General features: G+C 39.8%; 1 protein-coding gene across 14 annotated transcripts in view; it reads right to left on the bottom strand.

Annotated features, from left to right (window-relative positions):
• The window catches only part of UNC80 (unc-80 homolog, NALCN channel complex subunit), a 230,194-nt gene that overhangs the window by 201,928 nt on the left and 7,092 nt on the right, over positions 1-21,174 (bottom strand). For all 14 annotated transcript variants that reach the window (XM_027566280.1, XM_027566179.1, XM_027566218.1 and 11 more), the window contains exons 5-7: positions 12,948-13,071; positions 11,115-11,188; positions 7,374-7,513 (exon numbers count right to left, since the gene is read on the bottom strand). In XM_027566280.1, coding sequence (XP_027422081.1) covers positions 7,374-7,513; positions 11,115-11,188; positions 12,948-13,071 — 338 coding nt within the window. The remainder of the gene's footprint in view (positions 1-7,373; positions 7,514-11,114; positions 11,189-12,947; positions 13,072-21,174) is intronic.

Below are 21,174 nucleotides of genomic sequence, written 5' to 3'. Positions count from 1 at the left end.
TGGACTAAGTTTCAGGTCTAGTGGGAGAGGTCAGGGGAAAGTGATGTTAAGCATTTGTTCCCCAAAATGACCAATTATGGCAAATAACCACAACACTTCCTCCTTTAATTTAATGAGGGGTCAAAAAGAAAAGAGGCTTCCATTAAAACATATTAAGAAGATGGGTAGGTTTCTATAGGAACCTCTGTGCTCCACCTAAATACCTGTCTCCTTGTGGAAGAGTAGTGAAGAGTGTAGACCATGGAACTGTCTAGACTGAGCTCAAATTTAGATCTTCTGCTTTCTAGCTGTGTGTCCTTGAATGAATCATATAATCTCTTTATGCTTCAGTTCCTCATCTTTAAAATAAGAAGTGTCTTCTTCGTGTGGCTGTTGTGAAGATTAAATTTATTTACTTATCCAGTGCCCTTCATTAAGGCCATGTGCCAGGCACTAGAGATAGAGCAATGAATAAAAGAGATTTGGTCCCTCTGCTCATGCATTTTACAGTCTAGTGAAGGAGATAACTATTAGACAACTAATCTATTAGTTGTTGTCTAATTTATTAGACAACACAGGTCTTGGAATTATGGTTGCCAGTTGTACTGTAAGAGAACACAAGAGTTCTGTGATCAGATTTAAAATTTGCCAAAGCTTCTCTAGGAAGTAAGGAAATAATATTTAAATTGAGTCTTGAAGAAGGAGGAGCTGGTTAAGTAAAGAGAGAAGGAAGAACCATCCAGGCAGATGGGATAACATACTCCAAATCTCAGAGCTAAGAGGAAGTACACTGCATGTGAAGAACTCAAAAGACATTGGAGTCTAGTGATAGGATGTGAGTAATTGCCTGATGTCAGACAGGAGACCTTGATACCAGCCAGATAATGTGGAGCTTTGAGGGGTATTTCAAGGATTTTGCATTTTATCTTGATAGCAGTGGGCAGCCATTGAAAAAGTTAAAGTATGGGAGTGGCATGATTAAGTTTTTTCATGACTCTGTATATCCTTTATTGGGCAGTTACAAGAGTAAATAAGAGACTAATAAGCAGGCTGTTGCAGGACTCTAGGAAGGAGGTGATGAGTGGCTTGGACAATATGGTGGGGGCCACAGACATAGGTAGAAGGAAGCAGGTTCAGAATACTTTCATACATGATTTTTCTCAGTCTTCCTCATGCCATAAATTTAATAACTACTCACAGTTCAGTTCAGTTCAGTTCAGTCCAGTCGCTCAGTCATGTCTGACTCTTTACGACCCCATGAATCGCAGCACGCCAGTCCTCCCTGTCCATCACCAACTCCCGGAGTTCACCCAGACTCACGTCCATTGAGTCAATGATGCCATCCAGCCATCTCATACTCTGTCATCCCCTTCTCCTCCTGCCCCCAATCCCTCCCAGCATCAGAGTCTTTTCCAATGAGTCAACTCTTTGCATGAGACGGCCAAAGTACTGGAGTTTCAGCTTTAGCATCATTCCTTCTAAAGAAATCCCAGGGCTCATCTCCTTCAGAATGGACTGGATGGATCTCCTCACAGTCCAAGGGACTCTCAAGAGTCTTCTCCAACACCACAGTTCAAAAGCATCAATTCTTCAGCACTCAGCTTTCTTCACAGTCCAACTCTCACATCCATACATGACCACAGGTAAAACCATAGCCTTGACTAGACGGACCTTTGTTGGCAAAGTAATGTCTCTGCTTTTCAATATGCTATTTAGGTTGGTCATAACTTTTCTTCCAAGGAGTAAGCGTCTTTTAATTTCATGGCTGCAGTCACCATCTGCAGTGATTTTGGAGCCCAGAAAAATAACGTTTGACACTGTTTCCACTGTTTCCCCATCTATTTCCCATGAAGTGATGGGACCAGATGCCATGATCTTAGTTTTCTGAATGTTGAGTTTTTAGCCAACTTTTTCACTCTCCTCTTTCACCTTCATCAAGAGGCTTTTTAGTTCCTCTTCACTTTCTGCCATAAGGGTGGTGTCATCTGCATATCTGAGGTTATTGATATTTCTCCCAGCAATCTTGATTCCAGCTTGTGTTTCATCCAGCCTAGTATTTCTCATGATGTACTCTGCATATAAGTTATTAAGCAGGGTAACAATATACAGCCTTGATGTACCGCTTTCTCAATTGGAACCAGTCTGTTGTTCCATGTCCAGTTCTAACTGTTGCTTCCTGACCTGCATACAGATTTCTCAAGAGGCAGGTCAGGTGGTCTGGTATTCCCATCTCTTTCAGAATTTTCCACAGTTTCTTGTGATCCACATAGTCAAAGGCTTTGGCATAGTCAATAAAGCAGAAATACATGTTTTTCTGGAACTCTCTTGCTTTTTTGATGATCCAGTGGATGTTGGCAATTTGGTCTCTGCCTTTTCTAAAACCAGCTTGAACATCTGGAAGTTCACGGTTCAGGTATTGCTAAAGCATGGCTTGGAGAATTTTGAGCATTACTTTACTAGCGTGTGAGATGAGTGCAATTGTGCAGTAGTTTGAGCATTCTTTGGCATTGCCTTTCTTTGGGATTGGAATGAAAATTGACCTTTTCCAGTCCTGTGGCCACTGCTGAGTGTTCCAAATTTGCTGGCATATTGAGTGCAGCACTTTCACAGCATCATCTTTCAGCATTTGAAATAGCTCAACTGGAATTCCATCGCCTCCACTAGCTTTGTTCGTAGTGATGCTTTCCAAGGCCCACTTGACTTCACATTCCAGGATGTCTGGCTCTAGGTCAGTGATCACACCATCGTGATTATCTGGGTTGTGAAGATCTTTTTTGTACAGTTCTTCTGTGTATTCTTGCCATCTCTTCTTAATATCTTCAGCTTCTGTTTGGTCCATACCATTTCTGTCCTTTATCGAGCCCATCTTTGCATGAAATGTTCCCTTGGTATCTTTAATTTTCTTGAAGAGATCTCTAATCTTTCCCATTCTGTTGTTTTCCTCTATTTCTTTGCACTGATCGCTGAGGAAGGCTTTCTTAGCTCTCCTTGCTATTCTTTGGAATCTGCATTCAGATGCCTATATCTTTCCTTTTCTTCTTTGCTTTTCGCTTCTCTTCTTTTCACAGCTATTTGTAAGGCCTCCCAAGACAGCCATTTTGCTTTTTTGCATTTCTTTTCCATGGGGATGGTCTTGATCCCTGTCTCCTGTACAATGTCACGAACCTCCGTCCATAGTTCATCAGGCACTCTATCAGATCTAGGCCCTTAAATCTATTTCTCACTTCCACTGTATAATCATAAGGGATTTGATTTAGGTCATACCTGAATGGTCTAGTGGTTTTCCCTACTTTCTTCAATTTCAGTCTGAATTTGGCAATAAGGAGTTCATGATCTGAGCCACAGTCACCTTCTGGTCTTGTTTTTGTTGACTGTGTAGAGCTTCTCCATCTTTGGCTGCAAAGAATATAATCAATCTGATTTCTGTGTTGACCATCTGGTGATGTCCATGTGTAGAGTCTTCTCTTGTGTTGTTGGAAGAGGATGTTTGCTATGACCAGTGCATTTTCTTGGCAAAACTCTATTAGTCTTTGCCCTGCTTCATTCTGTATTCCAAGGCCAAATTTGCCTGTTACTCCAGGTGTTTCTTGACTTCCTACTTTTGCATTTCAGTCCCCTATTGGGCGGCTGCAACCATTGCATTAAGCGCGGACGGCTGCAACCGGCGCATTTAGCGCAGGTGGCTACCCGACGTCTGAGGTCAGGGGCAGAGGCTGGGAGGAGCTACCCTGCATCTGAGGCCAGGGGCAGCGGCCAGGAGGAACTACCCCACACCCGAGGCCAGGGATCACAGCCGGGAGGAGCAACCCCACCTCCAAAGAGCAGTGGCTGCAAGGGCGCAGGAGGGCCTAGAGGAGCTACTCCACTTTCAAGGTTAGAAGGGGCGGTGGTGAGGAGATACCCCTCATCCTAGGAAAAGAGCAGCAGCTGCGCTTTGCTGGAGCAGCCGTGAAGAGATACCCCATGCCCAAGGTAAGAAAAACCCAAGATGGTAGGTGTTGCAAGAGGGCATCAGAGGGCAGACACACTGAACCCATACTCATAGAAAACTAGTCAATCTAATCACACTAGGACCACAGCCTTGTCTAACTCGATGAAACTAAGCCATGCCCGTGGGGCCACCCAAGACGGGAGGATCATGGTGGAGAGGTCTGACAGAATATGGTCCACTGGAGAAGGGAATGGCAAACCACTTCGGTATTCTTGTCTTGAGAACCCCATGAACAGTATGAAAAGGCAAAATGATAGGATACTGAAAGAGGAACTCCCCAGGTCAGTAGGTGCTCAATATGCTACTGGAGATCAGTGGAGAAGTAATGCCAGAAAGAACGAAGGGATGGAGCCAAAGCAAAAACAATACCCAGTTGTGGATGTGATTGGTGATAGAAGCAAGGTCTGATGCTGTAAAGAGCAATATTGCATAGGAACCTGGAATGTCAGGTCCATGAATCAAGGCAAATTGGAAGTGGTCAAACGAGATGGCAAGAGTGAATGTCGACATTCTAGGAATCAGCAAACTAAAATGGACTGGAATGGGTGAATTTAACTCAGATGACCATTATGTCTACTACTGCGGGCAGGAATCCCTCAGAAGAAATGGAGTAGCCATCATGGTCAACAAAAGAGTTCGAAATGCAGTACTTGGATGCAATCTCAAAAATGACAGAATGATCTCTGTTTGTTTCCAAGGCAAACCATTCAATATCATAGTAATCCAAGTCTATGCCCCAACCAGTAACGCTGAAGAAGCTGAAGTTGAACAGTTCTATGAAGACCTACAAGACCTTTTAGAACTAACACCCAAAAAAGATGTCCTTTTCATAACTACTCACAGAGTTATTCAAGTCATAAACTTAAGTTATGCTTGATTCTTTCCTTTTTCTCACTCTTCACATCTAGTCATTGCAGCTCTATTTTAAATATATCCTAATTACAGCCTAATCTCAGCCTTTCTACCCTTACTACCTCCACCCTAACCAAGCCACCTCTTCTCCCACCCGGACCATGGAAAGTGTCTCCTAACTAATCTCTGTGTCTGCTTTTCTTTCCAAGTCTATTTTCATAAACCATCTGGAGTGATCTTTAAGAGGTATAATTCAGTGACATTACACTCTACTGCTCAAACAACTCTAATGACTTTTCATCACACCTGGAGCAAAATTCAAATTTCTTACCATGGCTTCCGGGCTGCTCTGTGATCTGACTCCTTATGGCCTCTCTGGCTTGATTCCCTCACCTTGCCCACTTGCTCATCAATAGCCCCTGGTCACACTGGCCTTCCTTCCATTCCTGGAATACACTGAACTTGTTCCCACTTCGAAGCCTTTAGGCTTGTTTCCTCTGCCTGGATTGCTCTTCCCAGATCTTTCTGAGGCCATTTCCTCCATATTATTTAGATCTCTAAGAGAAAGAGCCCATCCTGTCCTTATTTGCCTTCTTATACTTAGAGTAAACTGAAAATAATTTATTTATGCATTTACTCTCTTTTATCTGTCTGGAGCCAGAAGAAGGTAAATCATTTTAGAACAAAAAGGCAAGTTAATACTGAGAGGAAATATTTATGGATCTTTTTCCAGGGTGGGGAGAGGTATAAGGACATTCTGAATATGTATTCAGAATACATAAAAACTCTTACAGTTCAATAATAAGAGGACAAATGACCCAGTTAAAACTTGGGCAAAATGTTTAAATAGATATTTCACCTAAGAAGATACCCAAATAGCTTATAAAGACATGAAAATATACTTAACATCATTGCTCACTAGGAAAATATAAATTAAAACCACAGTCAGATCCCACATCACACCCACTAGAAAGGCTATAATAAAACAACAATAACACATTCTGTCAAGGATATAGAGATAAATGAATCCCCAGACATTTCTGGTGGGAAGGTAAAATGTTATAGACATTTTGCAAAACAGTTTTATAGTTCTCAAAAAAATATTAAATTTACCATCAGTTCAGTTCAGTTCAGTCGCTCAGTCATGTCCAACTCTTTGCGACCCCATGAATCGCAGCACGCCAGGCCTCCCTGTCCAGCACCAACTCCCGGAGTTCACTCAGACTCACGTCCTTTGAGTCAGTGATGCCATCCAGCCATCTCATCCTCTGTCGTCCCCTTCTCCTCCTGCCCCCAATCCCTCCCAGCATCAGAGTCTTTTCCAATGAGTCATACAACCCAACAATTTCATTCCAGGTGTCTATCCAATGGAATTAAAAACATATGCTCATCCAAAAATTTATATACGAATGTTCATCAAAGTATTATTCACCATAGACAAAAAGTTATAAACAACCCAGACATCCATCAGCTGATGCATGAGTAAACAAAATGTAGTATATCCAAATAACAGAATATTGTTGTATGGATACATTACAGCAATAAAGGAGAATAAACTATTGACATATGCAATGATCTAAAACACCACGCTAAAGCAAAGAAGTCAAATGCTTTTAAAAGACCACACATGGTATGATTCCACTTATATGGAGTATCCAGAATTGCAACCATATATAGACAAAAAGCATGTTAAGAGACCATCTAGATCAGGGTGTGGGAACGGGAGTGACTGAAATGGACAGAGGGGATATTTTGGGGGGTTATAAAAGTGTTCTGAAATTGAAGTGTGTTGATAGTTGCAGAATTTTGGAAATTTGCTTAAAACCATTAAATTGTACACTTAAAAGGGTGAATTTTATGGTATATAAATTATACTTCAATAAAGCTATTTTAAACATACCACCTTTTAAAACACTATCCATTAGACTGTAACCTTATTTGAAAACAGGTATATACAAATGGTCTCCTCTCCTGCTAGGTGGAGTTTATAGATGGGCACAAAGGCAAACCTCATGAATCCAGGTTTCCTTAATTTCATCAGAGAGCAGGAAGAAGTGGACTAATGTTTGTTCCTAGAGAAGGCATTGGTAAGCAAATTCACTATGACACCAGCTAACAGAGGCAGCTTTGGAATGTTCACAAAGAATAGATTCCCAAATGCTCTATGCGTACTTTAGAGGCACCCATTCTTAATACAAGGATCTGCTAGTATGAAGTATTTTTATACATTAAAGCGGATCCTTTCACGTTCCTGCAACATAAGTTTTTGGTAGCATCATTCCACTTTTAAATACTTAAAATTCAATTCAGACATCTCATTAAATCATGTCTTACCACGCCTGCCTGAATGTGTTTAAATGAGCTATTTAAGAATATGGCCAGCTAGTTATAGACGTATTCACGTAATTATACTCTGACCCAGAATATGTATACATATATCATACATTTACACATTTTAAGAGACAGAGAGGCTATACGAGTAGCTGGAAATTCATATTTAGTTTTGAGGATCTGGAAATACATTTTTGTCCATCATATTGCCGTCATGTACCTGGAGTGCGATGGTCCTCTTTCCTGGGAAGTTTGGGAGGACAGACTTCCATCAAGGGAGTTTCCTCGGTGGCAGCCGGAAATAGTGGCCTTGGGTGAGATGGAATCTGACTGGAAAGTTTCACAGACCACTTGGAGTCCCTTTTGGGGTTGGAGATAGTAGATTAGTGTTTTTTTTTTTTTTTTTCCTTCAGGAATATCTTCCAGAATTATCATATTATTGTACATACATTGTTTTTTAAATTAAAAGAAATTGCAGCATAAATAAATATAGACAAAGGGATTTTGCCTTCATCTAAGAAGGAACAGAAACAGGCTTCTAAAGAGCCCCTGTATCATGAGAAGCCTTTTAGCCTAAGTACTTTTATGTCCTTTATTTCATTTTGCCCTTGATTCTTTTCTCTTTTCACCTCCATATCCAGTGTCTGCAGAAGAAGAGCTACAAACCAATAATTCATCAAAGATATGTCAGTACTGAAGTGAATGGAATAGAGGCATGAGGCAGAAAACAAGGGTAAGTGAAAAACAGCTAATCAAATCAAAGCCAAAGCATGGACATGAAAGTGCAGGGCTCAGATTTTTTCATCATTCATCAGAGGGGAGATGGAAGACATTTCTCCCAAATGAATACAATAACCCTTATTTGTAAGCACAAATTCATTTCACTTTATTGACAGAGTAGCTTACTTTAATTACATTTATCTAATAAATATAATTCTGCCCAATGTGAGATATTTTCCCGTCAGTATTACAGATAAATTTCTTTGCTAAAAGATATACCCACAAAAACTGATCATAGTATTTTAACCCCTTACAACTTCCGTTGTATTTTCATATGTAAAATAAGAAAGTATTGTTCAACCATGATGCATAGAGCGAATAGAATACAGCTAGAAATTTGATAAAGTAAGTCTTCTGAATTTGATCAAAGAATCCTTTAGCAAGAACATACTATGTATGTTTCATGTTAGATGCTTTGGCGATAAAAATATATTAGATGAATCTGGCCTTGAAATCAAGAACTTACAGCTAAATTTTAAAACAGATAAAGATTATAGCATCATGTCCAATAGGAGTACAATGCAAGCCATAAATAGGAGACACGTATCTTATTTTTAAAATAAAATGAAATAGACAAAATTAAAAATTTAACTCTATATTCTGTTTAATCCAAAATTTTAATTTCAACTTGTCATCAATATAAATATTACTAAGATATTTACATTTTCTTCAAAATATGGTGTACATTTTACACTTAACACCATTCGATCAATTCAAAATAGTCATATTTCAAGTGCTCAGTAGCCAAATGGACCTGGTGGCTGTCATATTGGACAGTGAAGGTTAAAGCAACTAGATAAGAGTTCATGGGGAATCAAGGTCTAAATTGGTCCCTAAAGATACAATTTAGATAGGTAAAGGGAGGAAAGAGAGCAATCCAGTATAAGGGAACTGTCTGAGCAAAGCCTCAGAGGCTAATGTTGCAAGCCCTGCATCCTGGGAGCAGCGCTTTACTAACTAAAGGAATAATTGAGGTCACCTAAGAAGGATGATGCTAGGTGGTGGAAGGCACAGAGAACCAGGAGGAGGAGTTTGGTCTTGAGGTGAGGGGACCCACTAAAGGCACCTAAGGAGGAAAGGATGCAATAAAAGGACAGTGCCTCGTATATAATGAGCCTCTGTGGAATGATGAGCTAATAAATAAATGATGCATTAGGAAGAATAATCAGGCATTATGAACGACATTTATATGAAGCAGGAGAGGCTAGAAGTAGAAAATCCAATCAGGTCATTTCAGCTGCAATCTACATAGGAAGACCTAGATTTAGAAGATAGCAGTACACATCTGAGCAACAGAATGAAAAGAAAACAATATAACTCAGCAAGAAATCAAATGGAGAGGATTAAAAAGACTGAAATGTTGAATTTATGTATTTCACTGTATCTAAGATGTCTTCAGTTATAAGACACCATTATTTTATGTATGATCTAAAAAAATTCTGTTAAGTTCTTAGTAGTGAGGACTTTTTATTTTATAGTTATTAAAAAGGTCTACTTAGCCTTATTTATGCAGACCTTTTGATCATATATCCACCCCATGCATGTGCACACTCAGTTTTTGTGTGACTCTTTGCGACCCTACAGACTGTAATCCACCAGGCTCCTCTGTCCATGGAATTTTCCAGGCAAGAATACTGGAGTGGGTTACCATTTCCTTCTCCAGGGTATCTTCCAAACCCAGGGATCGAATCTACATCTCCTGTATATCCTGCATTGGCAGGTGGATTCTTTACCACTGAGCCTCTTGAGAAGTATAAATATATCCCATGTATATGTAAAAAGGAAAATATAAGTGAAATAAATTGGTGTAGGTATTCCTAAAATGTTTTAACATTTATAAATTTCAACTCAGAGCTGTTGACATATATTTTTCCTATAGAATAACTTATGCTCCATCAAGAGTGTTATTTCTTAAAAGAGTGTTCCACTATCCCCTCTGATATTCTCCTAAGCTACTGACCCTTATACTGCAAACTTAGATGCTGAAATGATCACATTTTGCTGCACAAGAATGACAATCACAACAAGATTTCTACCAGGCAGAGAGATGTAAGAGATGTAAGATGTAAGATGTAAGATCATGAAAAATACACTATATTTCAAATGTGTTAAAAGTGAAAAAATTTACATCTGAGAATAGATGAAATATAGCATTTAAATCACTGGAGAAGGCAATGGCACCCCACTCCAGTACTCTTGCCTGGAAAATCCCATTGACTGAGGAGTCTGGTAGGCTGCAGTCCGTGGGGTCGCTAAGAGTCGGACACGACTGAGCGACTTCACTTTCACTTTTCACTTTCATGCACTGGAGAAGGAAATGGCAACCCACTCCAGTGTTCTTGCCTGGAGAATCCCAGGGACGGGGGAGCCCGGTGGGCTGCCGTCTCTGGGGTCGCACAGAGTCGGACACGACTGAAGTGACTTAGTAACAGGAGCAGCAGCAGCAGCAGACTTCTCCGTCCACGGGATTTTCCAGGCAAGAGTACTGGAGTGGGCTTCCATTGCCTTCTCCGGCAGCAGTAGCAGCAGCATATAAATCACAGTGTCTATACTTAGCAATTGTTCTGTAGGAGACATACTAAGATGTTAACATTTTCAGTTTTGAGGGTAAAAAGGATGATGATAATGCATAATAATAATAATCCTGGCAATAATGCATGAGTTGGAAAGAGGATTCAATTTTGATGGATAACGGTAAACTGTATTTTCCACATGTTGAACTGAAAGACAAAGCAGGTCATCTAACACATATTAAATTAATGATGGTATGCATTTCTATGTGACTTTGAACTACTCTGGCCTTCATTTCTTTCTTTTCTGAATCAAGTAGTGCATGGTGAATTTACTTTATACTGTTTCATTACACATCTTCTGTTTCATGTGGATTTGTCTTTAAACTTTAGTTTCCTTAGGGGTAGGACTGCGTCTTAAGCCTCCTCTCTACTTCCTCCTCCACACCTGCTGTAGTATTATTTTACTTATATTAGGGTTGCCTAGCAAATATTAGGAGATTCAGTAATTGAGAACAAGATACTTTAATGTGGAATGAATAATGATAACTAACATTTATTAAGCGTTACCTGCTAGCTACTGAGATAAAGCACTGGTCAAATCCTACCCTTCAAACCTCGCCATGTTCAAGGAATATCTACCTTTCTTCTCATGGTTATAATATACTCACCTCTCGGTGTCTTGTGTCTTGATTTGGTGATTCACAGGTCTGACTTTGACTATTGATAGGAGAGCTTCTCTTAGCTGCAAATACGGATGAAATCCCATCACAAATTTTATAAGTTTATATAAGTTATGTAAGGTATTTTATTTCCTTTTTTCTTTTGTTTTTTACATATGGTAACATATATGTTTCAATGTGTGCATGCGTGTTCAGTTGTGTCCACCTCTTTTCAACCCCATGGACTGTAACCCACAAGGCTCCTCTGTCCATGGAACTCTCCAGGCAAGAATACTGGAGTGGGTTGCCATTTCTTCCTCCAGGGGATCTTCCTGACTCAGGGATCGAACCTGGGTCTCTTGCACTGCAGGCAGATTCTTTACCATCTGAGCCATCAGGGAAGTTCATCTTTTTTTTGAATCAAAAACCCATTTTAATAGATGGTTAAAACCTTGAAAGAAGACATTTAATAGCATGTATTGTAAGAGAAATCAAACAACCAATGAAAAAATCTTTGCATTTTTAGGTTATCAATATAGATTTCTTCATCTATTCAGTCCAACTCGATAGGCTAAGGTGCTAAAAAAATTAGCCATACTGAAAATTATAACAGTTAATATCTACATAGTACCTAACATGAGCTTCCCAGATAACTCAGTGGTAAAGAATCAGCCTGCCAATGCAGGATACACAGGAGATGTGGGTTCAATCCCTGGGTGAGAAAATCCCCTGGAGTAGGAAATGGCAATCCACTCCAGTATTCTTGCCTGGGAAATCCCATGGACAGAGGATTCTATTGGGCTGCAGTCTATGTGGTCGCAAAGAGTCAGACAAGATCGAGTGACTGAGCACACACAGTACCTAATATCTGTCAAGTTCTAAGTGTTTTCACATGTATCAACTCATTTAATACTTATAATAATCCCTATAATAGCTTATGGTATATTACCAGACCCATTTTACAGATGAAAACGATAAGGAACAAGGAATCTGGGGCTTCCCTGATAGCTCAGTTGGTAAAGAATCTGCCTGCAACACAGGAGACCTTGGTTCGATTCCTGGGTTGGAAAGATCTGCTGGAAAAGGGATAGGCTATCCATTCCAGTATTCTTGCCTGGAGAACTCCATGGACAGAGGAGCCTGGCAGGCTATAGTCCATGCGGTCGCAAAGAGTCAGACACAACTTAGCAACTAAAACTTTAAAGAAATGAAAGCACTTGGGGGAGGTTAGGTTATATACATGATAAAAGATCTGGGGTGAAGCATGAACTTTCCAGGCACTTTTCAAGCTATCATGTTGTACTCTTTCTACAGTTCGACAATAGGACTGTTTCATTAGACAATCCCAGTAGTGAAATGCTTTGACAGCAAACAACAACAAACCTCCACTAAAGCAAGATTGTTAAGGAGCTGCTACTCCATCCATCATAATTATGATTAAGATGTAATAATAATAATGGCTGCCACTTATTTATTTCCTATGTGCTTGGCATTCTTCTAAGCAATTTTACATATATCAGCTCATTTATTCTTCATCATAATCCTGTAAGTACTTGTTACACTATATTTATATGGGAGTTATACCTATAACTCCCATGTTACAGATGAGGAAATGGAGGCACAGGAAGTTTGAATGACTCACCCAAAGTCATACTTTGGTAATACCACAGCATGTGCTCCTGGTTTAGAGTTTCTCATCATGTAAACGAACCCTACACCCAGGGGCCCCTAGATAACTCCTTGGAGGAATTTTCTTCCTCTTGGTTTCTTAAGAGTGAATCACCCATCACCTTCATTCCTACTTATGCTGAGACCATCACACTAGGTGTTTGAGTCACAAACCTGTAATGATGTTCCTGATGGGCTTCACCAGTGCTGTGAAGCCGGAGACTTCAGGCTGTCTGTGTTCCCACATGGGCTGCCATATGACAAGTCCACTGGCCAGTCGAAATGTGAGGTCAGATTCCTAGAAGATGGGAAGGAAGATCTATGTCCAAGAATTGGCTGAAGGGAACAGTCAATGCAACAATTAACATCTTTCACCCAATAGTTTGTGGCACAAACTATTGTGTATAAGATAGGTTCAAGGGTGTATTGTGCAACATGGGGAATACTGCCAATATTTTGTAATAACTACAAACAGAAAGTAACTTTTTAAGCTTGTATTAAAAAAGAATATCATTCATAAGATTATTTTCAAAGTAGGCTGATCTTCAAGATCTTCCTTCCTCACTCAGATAAATCAATAGGCTTAAATTATCATCATAATGGGTTGTGCAATGGTAAAGAATCCGCTTGCCAAAGTAGGAGACACAGGAGAAATTCAGGTTGATCTCTAGGTCGGGAAGTTACCCTAGAAGTGGAAATGGCAACCTTCTCCAGAATTCTTGCTTGGAAAATTCCACAGACAGAGGAGCCTGGTGAGCTACAGTCCATGGGGCCGCAGAGAGTTGGACACAACTGAGCACACACACACCATCATCATAATTACTACAAAAATCATGGTGATCTCCTTTAAGCAAAATTAGTAATTAATTAAAATGGAACTTTGGACAGAGCACAAAATACAAATTATTGTTTTCTACTAGCACCCATTGAGTCCTTTTCATTTCAAGGGCCTAGGCAGATCTCTTTACTTATGGCTATTTATATTGATATTATCCCTCTTAATGATTTAATTGTCCTCTTTCTCTCTCATGGGCTTCCCTGGTGGCTCAGACAAAATATCCTCAGATGCTGGCCATTTTGACTTTCTATTCTCCAGTCCATCTCTTGTTCTTGCATTTCATGGAATCAGTAACCTACAGTTAGACCCTTCTTAGTATATTATTTTGTTTGTTGCCTTCTCAACAATCTAATTCCCTGAGGGCAGAGATGTAGCCAGCATTCTCCTCCACAATCTCTGTCACCATCACAATACTAAATTCAGTGTTAGGCATTGGGTGCACAATAGGTGCTCAATAAATAGTTGCTGAATTGTACTGACTTTACAACCCATACTCATTTAATTTGCCTACCACTGAAAGTCTCTGCCAGGAAGCACATTCTCTGCTTCATCATTACACCACTTTGAGTGGCTGAGATGTTTAAAATGCAGTTGCGTAAGTACAAACATATAACACTCTGAGGTTACATTTTCAACAATGCAGCCTCTCAAATCAACATAGACATGAAAGCAGAGAGAATCTGACTGCAGATTAATGAGCACAACTGAGACCCAGAAATTCACTTAGGGTGGTGATTTGCAACCCTGGCTTGTATATAGTATAATCACCCAGGGAGCTTTTAAAACCTAGGAGGCTCAGGTCTCACTTCTTCCCCTAACCAGACCAATTAAGTTAGAATCACTGTGAGATTTGCTTAAGTTCTCCCTAGTGACTCTCATGTTAGCTACGGTTGAAAACCACTGATCTAGAAGAACGAGAGCTAGCAAAAAATTGAAAAAGTTGGGAAGAAAAGGATTCTGCAAATGGTGAATCAATGCAGCTCACTATCAAAGGAAGCCTCAACTGGAAAGACTAGCTGAAATCCCTGAATAAATCTCTGTGTTGGTATAGAGGGGTCTCTAAGCTACAGACCAAGATCCTGGCACCACAGTGGTACTCATTATGGAGAAGCATCTAGTGGCCATATTGGAAAAGCATATAAAGCATTTGGTCAAATTCATTCAACTGTCATTCTACAAATGTTTACAGACCACCTACTGTGTACCTGGTCCTATTCGAGGTTCTGGAATACAACAGGGAACAAAGCATACAAAAAAAATCTCTGCTCCCCAGTGCAAAGGAGAAGTAAAGCAGAAGGAGAAAAATGGCAGGCAAGGTGTCAATGTTTTAGACAGAAAGGCCAGGGAAGGCCTTCTTGTGCAGGTGATTTTGGAGTAGGATCTGAATGAAATGAAGGAGCTGCCATGTAGCTATTTCCTGAAAATGCATTTTATAAAAAGGGATCAGCAGGTGTAAGGGTCCTAGGTATGTCTCATGTGTCAAGAAACAGCCAAGAGACCGTGAGCCTGGAGTCAAGTGAATGACAGAAGAGTAGAAAAAATAAGATCAGGGACATTATTGAGTTTCAAATAATATAGCCTGATGGGTCATAGCAAGTTCAGTTCAGTCACTCAGTCGTGTCCAACCGTTTATCACCCCACGCACTGTAGCACACCAGGTTTCCCTGTCCATCACCAACTCCCAGAGCTTGCTCAAACTCATGTCCATCGAGTCGGTGATGCCATCCAACCAACTCATCTTCTGTCATCCCCTTCTCCTGCCTTCAATCTTTCCCAGCATCAGGGTCTTTTCAAATGAGTCAGTTCTTTGCATTAGGTGGCCAAAGTATTGGAGTTTCAGTTTCAGCATCAGTCCTCCCAGTGAATATTCAGGACTAATTTCCTTTAGGACTGACTGGTTTAGTAAGCACGTCAGCAATTACTGAGTAACATGAGAAGCCACTGCAGGGATTTTGAGTAGTAGAATGACATGACTTGATATATGCTTTGATAGGATCACCCAGGCTATTGAGAATAGTTTGAGAAAGGGCAAGGGTGGAGACAGAGAATTTAGGAAGCTATTATTATCATGTAGGTGAAAGATCATTAGACTAAGGGGTTAGTAGAGGATAAAATTAGTAGAGGGCAGATGCTGACTGACTAGAGGTGGCTGCTGCTGCTACTGCTAAGTCGCTTCAGTCATGTCTGACTCTGTGCGACCCCGGAGACGGCAGCCCACCAGGCTCCCCCGTCCCTGGGATTCTCCAAGCAAGAACACTGGAGTGGGTTGCCATTTCCTTCTCCAATGCATGAAAGTGAAATGTGAAAGTGAAGCCGCTCAGTCGTGTCCGACTCTTAGAGACCCCATGGACTGCAGCCTACCAGGCTCCTCCGTCCATGGGGTTTTCCAGGCAAGAGTACTGGAGTGGGGTGCCATTGCCTTCTCCAGACTAGAGGTGGAGTGTAGGAGAAAAAGATGTCAAAGATCTTGGGCCTTGTCACTGATAAGGATGGGCAAGATGAAGAAGAAACAAGTCTGGGGATATCAGGAGTCTAGTTTTAGACATGTTAAGGTTGAGAGGTCTATTAGACTTTCAACTAGACTTATTGAGTAAACAACTAGATGGCCAGGTCTAAAGTTAAAGGGAAAGAATCCCTCTTCCTTTGAAATAATCATGGGGGAGACTGCCTGGTATCATGTAAGGTATTAGATCCAGCAAGCAAGGAATTAACAGTGTGCAGAGTATATCAGATTTATCTCCAGAAATGTAGAATGCTCAATTCATCAGGTTTTGATAATTTCTTAGTTTCAGAGATGGGTTCTCTTCCATGTTTCTTCTAAGTAATCTTGGCACAAAACTCCAATGGACATGGCAACAGGAAGTGAGTTCTCTTAAACTGACATCCTGGCTTTTAACATCTGCTCTCTTAATGTGACAATTACCACTCAGTGACAGTCACTGTCATTATTTTGTTTTTTGTTTGATATACTTCCAGCTAGGCTGTATATTTCTTGAAGATAAATTGAGATCTTCTTCCGTGTATTTTTCCTTGAATATCAATACATAATTGTTGATTAACTGAACATATATTAGACTCTCCAAATAACACCAGCTCAATCTGATCATTCTTTAGACCCAAATACCTGCAGAAGCTATGGCCAACTCTTATGTAGATATGTTCCTTTGTACATCCTTTTAAGCTGGAGGAACGCATAAACTCTGAAAGCTAACTCCACTTCTAGAATCCCCTTCAATGGCTCACTCAGTGTGATATATGCACACATGAACAGAAGCTCTGTAGTTGGAGAAGGTGCTCTTTATCATTCAAATAGCTGTGGGGTGAATGGTCTGGAAAGGTTCTAAGAAAAACCAGAAGGTGTAAGCATTCAAAAAATCAACATTTCCACATTACAGTTTCTTTTCTAGCTTGCAATGAAAATCTGTTTCCGTGATGACATGAAGCAATTCTAAATGTGTTTTCTAGTAGCTTAGAGACATCTGCTTAAACAACTATTATTTTGAATTCTGTTTTAAAGTTGTTTACTTTAGACATATGAATTTTATAAAAATCTCCTTGAGGGCTTGTATTTTGTTTAATTTCCTGCAGTTTCTCCAGCACTTTGAATAGTGCCTAGCATTCAGTAGGCATCCAATAAATATTTATTGAAGGAATAAGTGAATATAATCAAATCAAGAAAATACTGACAGCACATTTAAAAGGGATTCCTTAGTTGTAACACATGTCATCATTTAAATTTGGCCTAAAATTATAATACTTGACAGAATATTTGAATATTAATTTTCTTATATAATATTTGAGCTAGTTTTAAGTTAAAAGTATAACAATCCATTGAATTATACACTGTCCTACAAAAGAATGAGTCATTTAGATGTATTTGTTAATTAGTAAACTAATTCATTCAACAAATATTTATTAAATATCTACAAAGCACAAACATTAATGTTAACTACCCCAGATACAATGATAATTTCTATTCTCAAACCATTTGGAATCTAGTGGGAGAGATGGACACACAAAGAGATAAGAATAACAAATAAACTAAAAATAACAATAAAAATACATTTAAAATATTATACAGATAGAGAAGAGGGGAGCCTAGATCTTGAATGAAATCATAAAGAATGAGTAGGAATTTTCTAGGCAGAAATGTAGGTTATGAGGGCATTCCAGGTAACATGACCAGCATGAAAACAGGTTTGGAATAAACCACGTTATATTCTCAGGGAGACTTCAAGCATTTGGAGCTCATAGGCAGGAGAGGTAGCCAAAAAAACACAAAACATGGAGGCCCCAGTTATCACACCAAGAATCTAGAGTTTCACCCTCTGTATAGCGATAAATTAACAAATTACTTTAAGCATATTGGTGATACAGTCAGATCTGCATTTAGAGAGATCACTTTGGTGTTAAGGTTGGATTTTAGAAGACAAGCCAGGAGACTGTAAATTCAATTAGACAATGGCCCAAGTAACAGGTCCAAGGAAGAGATGATGAAAGTTTGGGTTATGGAGTGAATAAGGATAAAAAAAAAGTTAGAAATACTTAGGAGACAAAACAGAACTCTGTGATTAGCAGAATGTGTAGGTAAAGATGAAGGAGTAATCAAAGGAAGCTCCTAGGTTTTGAGTTTATGTGAATGGGTCCATCATCTGAAATACAGAACATCAGGACAAGAGCTCATTCCAGGGGAAATCTGAAATGTCTATAGATTATCTGTTTGGAGAAACTAGTTGAAAAGTTGGTCTAGAGGCCAGGAGAGAAGACTAGTTTAGAGATACAAAATTAGATCTCAGCCTATCAGGACACAAATGGTAAATAAATGAAGCAGGAGAAGAGGTCTTTCAAAGAAAAGATACAGTGGGAAGTGCAAAGGGTCTAGGTTGCATCTCTGGGGAGTCCCAATGTTAAGGGAGCAGGCAAAGAAGATGAGCTCCCAAAGGAGACAGAGCAGAAAGAGCCAGAGATGCAATGAAAACTGGCAGAGTGTGGTGTCACCAGAGGAATGGAAAACTTCAAGAAGAAATGAAGGTAAGTTCAAATGCAGCTGAGATTTAATGAATTGGAGACAGCAAAGTAAAGATTAGGTTCAATAGCCCAAGCTTGTTGATGACCTTGGTTAGAAGAGTTCTAGCACAGAAACCAAGAAACAGTATAGCTCTGTAGAAAGTCGGATGGAATTGGATTTGAATCCCACCTTGCCTACTTAATGAGCTTGATTATTACCTCTGGACTTCAGTTTCCTCTTTGGTAAAATCTACCTTCCTGTGGGTGTTTGTAAAAATTAGAAATGATAGGCGAGAACTGTTACATACTAGAGGAAAGCAGAAGCAAGTGGAAGGGGCTGGGAAGGTGAGAAGTGGAAGCACAGGCTCATGCCTAGACTGGATTTCAGCCCTTCGTTACTCCCGCAACACCATGTCCTATAAGAGCTTCAACCTACAACACTGTCTATGTGAACATGGGGTGGGGACTTGAGGGAAACAAGAAACGGACTGACAAGTGGGCATCACGTGGAGCTTGATGGCACAATGTGTAGACATACGAGTCTAGACGGCTGTTGGTTTCTGCCCCAGGAGCATGCAGATCTCTGGGGCTGGAAAGAAAAGGTGGCTTTTAGTCTTGATCTTGGGCTGGAGTTCTGAGGATCAAATGCAATGGAAGAATAAGGGGGCCATTAATGGTGCTGATGAGGAGCAGTTGACACAGCTAGAGCACGGATATGGAAGGAAGATAGGGCCTGATAACTAGCAGGCAAATGAAAATTCTAGGTCAGTGGATCTCAATCCAGGGCAATTCTCCCCCTCCCTACTCCTTAGGGATATCTGGCAATGTCTCGAGTCATTTGTGTTTGCAACAAACCAGAGGGAGGACGTGTTACTGGCATCTAGTGGGTAGAAGCCAGAGATGTTATTAAATACCCTACAAAGCACAGGACAAAGAATTATCTGGCCCCAAATGCCAATGGTGCCACAACTGAGAAACCCCGATCAAGGGATTGTACATTCCCCACTGAAAAAAGCAAACCCTTCACTCAGATTAAAAAAAAAAACAACCCTTATAGGGAAATCTATTGACTCATTAATATTTGTATTCCCTATGGCATCTAGGAAAACGTTTCTCTCATAGCAATAATAAAATGATAGAACAATAATGCTAGTAATAATAGCCAGCAATAATCGTAGAATACAATACTATGTATTAATCACAGTGCCATGTTTTATAGGGATTGTTTTACTTCCTTATAAATACTACAATCCAAGGCCAGAAGTAAACCTGGGGACCTTGAGCCAGCTTTTCTCAACTATCTGTGTAGTCTCCCCTGAAAGAAGATCTGGCTCCTCTTCTACTCATAATTCATAATGCTGATAGCTATAAAATGTCAAAGCTAAATACTACCATTTATTAACGCCTTTTTGTGCATCAGGTGAGCACTTTAATTTGTTTAATCCTCACAATACTCCGTAAAATTATTCTCATGTTCAATTTATACTTGAGAAAACTGAGGCTTAATGAAGTTAAATCGTTCAATGTCCTTTCTACATAGAATACAAAGCAGCAAGCACTGGATTCTAACTCAGGACTGTTTCCAAACCTTACACTCTGCATGTTTCCAAATAAAATTACAGTCATTCTGGACACTTAAACATTTTTTAATCTAGATAATATTTCTTTACAAATAGATATGTTATGGGCTATTTTTTTAAGGAGTTTTCTTTCTTGCCCTTTCCATTTAAGGGACTATGTGCCTACATATATTTGCTACTTTTAGCACCTGAATCAGCTTCTGATAGTAACTTGGGTTTATTCGGTGACAATCATTAAATATTTATTGACTGTCTCATATATGCAGACACTATTCTAGACACATCAGATACCACTGTGACCTGGACAGGCAGTGTCCCTTTGTTCAAGAACCTCGGGTTTGGTGGGGGTGATGGGTAACAAACATGTAAAGAAACATAAAAAATAAATTCAGGAACTGATAAGTGCAAAGAAGGAAACAATGAAAAAAGTAGACCATATACTAGTGGCACTAAAGTAGCCAGGGAAGTACTTCTGGGTTGGTAGCAACTACATGGTGAGTAAACCGCTGAGAAGAACACGACCACGTGAAAATCTGGGGTGGAAGGTGGGGGTAAATGATTCAAATAGAAGGAAAAAACCAGCACCAAGATCTGAAACCGAAAACAATCTTCTCGGGTTTGAAGGTGAGCCTTTGGTGTGCCTGCAAGTTTGGGAACAAGATAGAGGCCAGTGAGATTGAGGGAGATGAAGCCAAGCAGAATTCATGTCCTGCAGGTCTCATTGGCCAGGGGGACACTCTCAGTTAATGTTTCCATTAAGCGTAACCTTTATCAAAGACTTTTAAAAATAGAAAGTGTAATGTTTTTAAAGCAGAAATTTAATTAAATCACATTTAACTTTTTTTTTTGATAATTTTGATAGACAACGTGGCCAGTGGATGTGAAGCACTTTAGGAGTCCACAGGTAATTTCAGTTCTAGTCCTACCAGAAACGGGACAGAATCAATCAAAAGTGAATTTTACCTGAATATAAAAT

The sequence above is a fragment of the Bos indicus x Bos taurus genome, chromosome 2 (genome assembly GCF_003369695.1).
Source record: "Bos indicus x Bos taurus breed Angus x Brahman F1 hybrid chromosome 2, Bos_hybrid_MaternalHap_v2.0, whole genome shotgun sequence".
NCBI classification, from domain to species: domain Eukaryota; kingdom Metazoa; phylum Chordata; class Mammalia; order Artiodactyla; family Bovidae; genus Bos; species Bos indicus x Bos taurus.
Note: the sequence above shows the minus strand (reverse complement) of the source record. Positions and strands in the feature narration are given on the sequence as shown.